The sequence below is a fragment of the Cornus florida genome, unplaced genomic scaffold, assembly GCF_030987335.1.
Source record: "Cornus florida cultivar Cherokee Brave unplaced genomic scaffold, ASM3098733v1 CherokeeBrave_3.0.0_Hap2_Chr07, whole genome shotgun sequence".
NCBI lineage: Eukaryota > Viridiplantae > Streptophyta > Magnoliopsida > Cornales > Cornaceae > Cornus > Cornus florida.
In genome coordinates, this window is record NW_026775577.1 from 32,951,536 (window position 1) to 32,959,221 (window position 7,686).

General features: G+C 33.2%; 1 protein-coding gene across 1 annotated transcript; it reads right to left on the reverse strand.

The window, feature by feature from the left end:
• Positions 1-287: 287 nt before the first annotated feature.
• LOC132266962 (probable protein phosphatase 2C 63) lies at positions 288-4,859 on the reverse strand. The gene is made up of 4 exons (XM_059767992.1): positions 4,164-4,859; positions 2,929-3,311; positions 1,045-1,281; positions 288-893 (listed from the first exon to the last, which is right to left on the reverse strand). The coding sequence occupies exons 1-4, from the start codon at positions 4,420-4,422 to the stop codon at positions 615-617; spliced, it is 1,158 nt and encodes a 385-aa protein (XP_059623975.1). The 5' UTR covers positions 4,423-4,859; the 3' UTR covers positions 288-614.
• Positions 4,860-7,686: the final 2,827 nt, after the last annotated feature.

Here is a 7,686-nt window from a genome sequence, read left to right on the forward strand (position 1 = left end):
CCTTTTAAATAAAAGGATATAATTGAAATAACAGTTTTTTCTTTTTAATTGTTAAAGACAGTTTCGAAATTACAAAAATACTACTTAAACAATATCCTTTCTCTCTCCCTCTCTTCTCATTTTCTCAGAGATATGAAATGAGTGATAAGGAGGGATATCCCTTCCCATCCTTTCTTTTCTCTCATTTTAAACCACCCAAACAGACTTAAGCACTATTATTTTTTTTCTTTCCCTATCCCTCTGTCTTTCTTACTTGCAAAGAAGCTTCATTGTGACCCCCAAAAACAAAACAAAAAATCTGCTAGCTTTTAATATTATGTGCAAGTAAAGATCAACTTATATGCAACTAACAAAAAGCATAATACAGAAGGAAACAAATTGTTCTCATACAACTCCCCAGAGAAAAGGGAACAAAACAAAAGATCAGGTCAAAACCCAGGCAAAGAGGTCAGCAGCTTCAATCTATCATCCCTCCCATCACAAGACTATGTATCCCTCCTTCACAAGACTATGTACAACAACCCTTAAGATTATTCTTATCCCAAATAGTCCTTGTTTAATGCACCTGTGCAAACAAAATTTATTGTATTCACAAGGCAGTGCATATGCTTGCGCTATGGTTTATTAGGTGAAGTGTGAGGCGTATCTACCACTTCATCTGTGTTAAAAGAGAAGATATCGACCGGAGAACTGGTGCAGTCAACCATGGTGTGATTGTTGAATCTACCACTTGGAGAGCCTTGTTTATGATCCAGATACATCACGATCACCGTTATATCATCGTGAAAATGCCGCCTTACACCTTTTCCGATTCTTGTTATGTCCTCGTACCTCATTTCTCTTTTCCTAGCGGCCTCCTGAAGGGCAGCTCTTACCAATCGCTTTGCTATTCCCTGTAATAAATAAAAGAAAGAAGTTGTAAACAAATCAACAATTTAGCAATGTGCATAACTAATAGATGGGCCAAGCTCAATTTGCATGCGAAGATAATAATGCAGCAATAAATAGAGAGAGCAGAATGAGAGCCCAGAGGTGGGGCCTTACAACTCTCGGATTTTTCAGCACGAACTCAACAACTGCTTCATCACTCAGTTGCTCCCAGAGGCCATCTGATGCAAATATCAAGAACAAATCTTGTGGTCTTAACTTCTGAATCAATATCGAGGGCTCTGCTGACATTACAGGTCTTTTTAAAGGAATGGGTGATCCATATTGCTGGAAAAGAGGATCTCTGTATAACTCAGGTTTTTTCAGATAGACATCCCCAATTGATCTGGACACCTAAAAGAAGAAATGTGTTAAAAGACATACATTGCTTGCAAATTATTTTGTTCTTTTCTTTTGGGAAGATAATTTAGGTGATTGTCCATAAAGTGCAGTGATGAAATTAGAAGCTACAATACAATGGATACAGAAATTAACTCCACATGGTAGAGTAGAAAGCTGCTCGTGAAGTGCTGAGATAGAAGCTACAATATAATGGATAAAAAATTTAACTCGCTGAGGTAAAGCAGCAGGCTAGCAGCTACCAAATAGGATAAATTCACTAAAACATTTCTGTAAAGCAAAAGTTAACATCAAATATGACGTGACCCCGTAGATTTCAACCCATCGTCCAGAAGTTGAAATCATTCTAGCCATGCAAATTTTAACTGAAACTTTGGTACAGCCACAAAACATAAATTTTAGCTCCCTGACTGCAGAAGAAACATGCATTACACATCTGTAACAACAAGCATATCATCATTAAATGATGTGGTGGTATACATTACCTAGACAAAAAGTAAAACATACTATTACTATCTCATGAACCCTGTGACACATGATACTTTAATTAGCTGTAAAGAACAGTAGACAACACAAAAGGTTATGCCATTTATGGTACAGCTATCAATGAATAAAGGAATTAATGTTTTACCAATTTAAGAACACAGAAGGAACTTTTAAGATAATGCAAATATCAAAAGAGGACAACTAATAAAAGAGAACTACTAGCATAAGAATAATACTTTTTTGAAGAATAATATTACTATGATGCCATTATTCTCTAACAAAAAAGAATTATTCCTTTTCCTTTTCTTTATTTTGTGAGTCATGGTCTCTGTGAACAAGGTCCTCCCAGTCTCCCACCCAACTTCATCTTCAAGGTATTTAAACAGGCATTTTGTCAGAATGCAGTAATGAAAAATGAAAACGAAAATCTTGCAAAGACTGTGGCAGTGCATAGATGAAGAACCGAGTATATAAACATAAAAGGAATATTCCTTAGAAAACTAATAATGGCACATGCTTGCCAAAAAGACAAAGCATACAATCTGCTTATAATGATTTAAACCCAACAAAAATCTCCCAGAAAAATAGAACCTTCCTATCTCTAATGTGACTAAGTTCAAAGTAGCTCGAACAACTCCAAGTAATCCAGAAGAAAAACCAAATATCAAGCAAGAGCTACATCAGAATTTAAAATTCATCATTACTCATTAGTACTGGCCATCAAGTATTCAAACCCGAAAACAATAGTCAATAGCAAATGCAAGTGCATTAGTCCTGTGATGTAAATAAAGGAAAACAAATAGCCACACACACTAAAACCATTACCATTCATAAGTAGAGACTCTGAGGTCTGTAAGAGGAAGATTGCAGGCATTACAAAGAACTACCATATTCAAATTTTAACTTGTAACCTAATATAAATTATATCAGCACTGCAGCAGTAACAAATCAAAAACAGAGTACACCGTTTTACATTACTTGGATGAAATTATCAAATTGTTCACTATCTACCTGCCTACGAGTTTCTCCCAATTATAAATCAAAGTCTTTTAAAAAAGAAATTTCAACAGATCAATGAGCAGCGGAGGAAACAAGTACCCAAAGATCCATAACAGGAATTCGAGCAAGCAAACAATGGAAAGGCATGGTTCATACCTGAATAATGCCCTTAATTCGCCAAACCCCCCGAGTATACACCACAATGTGCGAATCATCAGGATGAAGATCCTTGACCTCCTTCCTCACCTCTTCAACACCGACATTATGATCTGTCGATAACCTTTCAGCCACCACCGTTGTAGAACTATTAGTGCGGCCATCAGATACTCTCCTGCCAAGCACAGCCCTTGAGTCCCCGCAATTTGCCACATATAAAACATCATTTGAAATCGCTCCAACAAGACAACATGAACCAACTGAAGCAATTTGAGGCCGAGATAGCCATGATTGCTTCACCAAATCCACGAACTCCTTTTCAATAGCATCAAATGCCTTCCTTATCACCTCCTCAGACAATCCTCCTTGTTCTAAAGCAAACTCTGTAAAACCAAAATAAACAAATTACTAAAAGCCCATGTGGTTGCATAGAAATTTTAATCAAAATCACAAAAATCCCACTTCATTATTTAAAATTAGTAAAATTAAAAGCTCTCATTCAAGTAAGTGATAATTAAACATTGAGCTTAATTAAGTTAAATGTACCTTCTTAAGGACTCCACACACACCCATACACACACAATTTTCCTCCGTTTTCCCAGCAACCGAACAAGACACAACATAAACCAAACTTTGAGAAACCAAAATAGACAAATTACTAAAAACCCATGAGATAGCATGGAAAAACTAATCAAAATCATAAAAATCCCACTTCTTCATTATTTAAGATTCATAAAACAAAAAATCATCATTCAAGTAAATGTTATTTAACCATTGAGCTTAATTGAGTTAAATGTTCATTCTTAAGAACTCCACACACACCCATACACACACAAAATTTTCCTCTGTTTTCCCAGCAACCGAACAAGACACAACATAAAACACTGAGAAAACCTTATAATTTAAAGCACCCAAAATAAAAACCATCTATTATATATATATATATATATATATATATATTAGTATTATTAGAGATTCGGTAGACGGAGAAACAAATGAAGAAACAAATGAAGAAAATATTTGTGCTCTCTTTCTTCATTTGTTTCTTCATTTGTTTCTCCGTCTACCGAATCTCTAATAATACTAATATATATATATATATAATTCAGAAAAGAGAGCACAAATATTTTCTTCATTTGTTTCTCCGTCTACCGAATCTCTAATAATACTACAGACATGCACACTTACAACTAAGAATATCTACATAAAATGGAAATTAGGGTTTTGTGAAGTACTGTGGAGGTAAGGGAAGAGGTGGCTGGTGATGAAGCGAGACGCTTCGGGGCCGCCGTGGCCGTCGTAGACGCCGACGTAGGTGGCGGAGGGGGAGGTAAAAACTTGGCCCTGGTCTTCGAGTGAGGAATTGGCCTGAACCACCGCAATCGAGTAGTCACCGGAGGCGTGAGGCTTCAAGTCCATGTGCCACAGAAGTCCATCACCACCGCCGCCACCACCGAAGCACCGCTCCAGCGGCCGACAACACAACTCAAGCATATTTCTCTCTCTAGAAATGCTGGATTTTTTTTGCTTTTCTCTCTCTAGAAATGTCTCTGTAGTTGTTGGATTCTGGCGTTGTGAGTGAGAGAGAATAGAAGGGGACTGGGGGAATAGAATAGTGGGTAAACGGATTTGTTTTCCTTCCTGATGATTATTTTAATGGGGAGAGGAATTGTTTAAGACGGAAAAGGAAATGAGAGGAATTGTTAAGTCGTGTGAAAGTGGGGGTGGTGGTGGTTGTGGAAGTGGGGGGGAGGAATTGGCTTTTCCGCTGAGAAATTGGGTGGACATTGCGGAGTTTGGAATCGTGTGAATAAATAAGTAATGTGAGAAACACTCGCATGGTTCAAAGTCAACACCCAAACAAAGCCCATTTTGATTTTTTTTTTTTTTTTTTTTTTTTTGTTTTGTTTTCTGGGACCAAATATGAAAAGACAATTCATTTGGCTGTAAATAAATACAAACTTTTGTTTTCATTGTTTTTAAGACTGGTTGATAACTTGAGAACACAACTCGTGGACTATAAAACTTGGAAAATGATAAATGCATTCCACTATTTTATAAATGCATTTTTTTATAAAAATTAAATTACATAAATACCCCTTACACTTCATTTTAAAAAATCAAATCAAGGACGATAATGTCATTTCGCATTCAAATTGGAGTGCCTTTATCTCCTCCTAAACCTACGTGATATCTTATTTCTTATTGAGATACCCCTTACACTTCACTTTTTTTTTTTTTTTTTTTGTAATATCTTATTTCTTAGTTGGACAATTTTGATTAAACCTACGTGATCCAAAATCATATAATAATTTCACTAAATAAAATTCATGTTAATAATGTTTCGCATTATACTTAACCAAGAAAAGTCACCACATATTTTCTTATTTATCGATTTAGTTTCGGTGTTTGTTGAAATGAATTAAGTTTAGAGTTGGAATTTGGATGTATCAAATTGACTGAAAATGAAATTAATTTGGATTTTTGTAGGATGGAGATGTTGGAAAAATTCGAAGCCAAATTTAAATGGAGTAGCTTAGATTAAATTGGACATTATTACTGACTTGGTAGAGTGTCTCCAACTTTTCAAACCATTTCGTTGGTAGAGTGTCTCTAACTTTTCGGACGAGCATGCACATGTTAGAATTCCTTTTTTCTAATTTGCCAAGATAAAAAAAATAAAATAAAAAATAAATTATTGTAGAAGTTGAATTTTCACAATGCAGTGCTTGATCACCATCAATAAATGAAAAATAATAATATTTTAACTAAACGGCTAAAAGGTTGTCAAGTTTAATATCTTTTATAAACATGTTATGTCATATTGGTGTAATCAAATAGTGGGTCTCACAAACATGAGAAAGTACTGCTTAGATTATACAATCTTTGGTTGTTTTGGTCCATTTCAACAATTTTTTCTAACATCGTCTTGAAATCTAACATTCTGCTTCTAATAAAATAGTGAGTATAATAATTGTTTTATAATAGCAAAAAAGAAGAAGAGCAAATTATATTGACCTCTCTTGAAGTTTTGTTAATATACATTGATCTTATATTTTATTTAAAAAATTATATTTACCTTCCTTGAAATTTGTATATAAATAACACATACTTTCTATTTGTTAACAATTAACGACAAAAAGTGCTGATATAAGCGATTTTACAAATTTTAAATTTCAATTCTATTTTTGAAAGACATGTTTATTGCAATAAAAAATAATATATATACATATAAAGACAAAAACATAATTACAAACTCAACAAATCTAACAAAAAAAAAAAAATCGTATAATTTGACAAATAAGAGAGGAGGTCGGTATATATTAACAAAATCTTAAGGAGGTCAGTATAATTTACTCAAAAATAATAATAATAATTTTGTAAAATATTCCTTTTAACTTGCTTGTTATTTTTAATCACATAAAACACTAGCGACACGTTCTAACCATACACAATTCTACTAGCTATATATTTTGTTATATTTTATTTTTATCTAATTTGACCCAATTTAATTTATAAAAAATATTCCGATTGTAACGAGTACGTGGTCTGACTCCACAGTGAATCATTTTATTAATTTTTTTTTAGCAAAACACAATTAAAAAAAAAAAAAAACAAAATTATTATTATTATTATTTTATCAGGAAGGTAGAGGAAATTGTTTTCCTTGCCATTCTATTCAGAACCATATTCCCAAATAAGTATTATAATTGATATGTTTGGACATTGATATGGTTTTCCGAGGAAGTCAAACTTAGACATGCCCGTTGATGGTGGCCTATTTGCGCAAGAGACAAAACCATTTGTTGGTCTAAATGAGTGAAATGTGTTTCTAAGTCCTTGGAAACCATTGAAAGCAAGGGCTTTGTCTAAATTTTGATTTGTTTCCCATGTCCTATTCATCGGTTGGACCAAGATTGGACAGCGACATCTTCTTAATTGTCCTCCCTCCAATCAAAAAATATCTTTGATGAATATTCTCCTGGATTTTTTTTTCTTACATAGTTAAATATTTTATATATTTTTTTCATATCCTATAGAGTAACATTTTTTCATATTAGAGTATGATTATACATATGGGTATTTTTTGAATGCTGTCGTATTGTTGACTTTAATTCAATCAAAATCTATATCTTTATAAATATCCTATAGAGTATGATTATACATATAGGTATTGTAGATACTGTATCAAACGATTCTCATTAATTATACATGTATACAATTCAATGCAATACAATGCTCTACTCCATTCAATCTAAGTTAAAAAGTGAACTCTCGCAACATCAAATATAATACGTGGGATCAGGGGCATATGCCCAGGGGGCACGTGCCCCTGGCCTTATATAATATATACAAATTTTTTAATTATTTTTACATATATATATATATAAATTTATATATTATGTCCCCTAAAAATATTAAATTTACAAAATTTTCTTTTGACTTCCTTATTCAATCATACTCTAATTCATTTCTTTCAAAATATTGTTATTTTTCTTTTCCTATTACTTTTTGTTTGTTTTTTTTTTTTCCTTCTACTTCTTAAACTACATTTTTTTTTTTTTTTTTGTACTATGCCCCCTTCAATTTAAATCCTAGCTCCACCCCTACAAACCATTCAAATTTGATTAATTGGATTATTTTTGTCCATTGACAATAAACTCATGCACACATTTGTTCTTATTGCAACTTTAACCCTCACTTGCCATTTTGACAATACGAGAAGATATAAGTGAGTTTTAAGGTTTTTTTTTTATT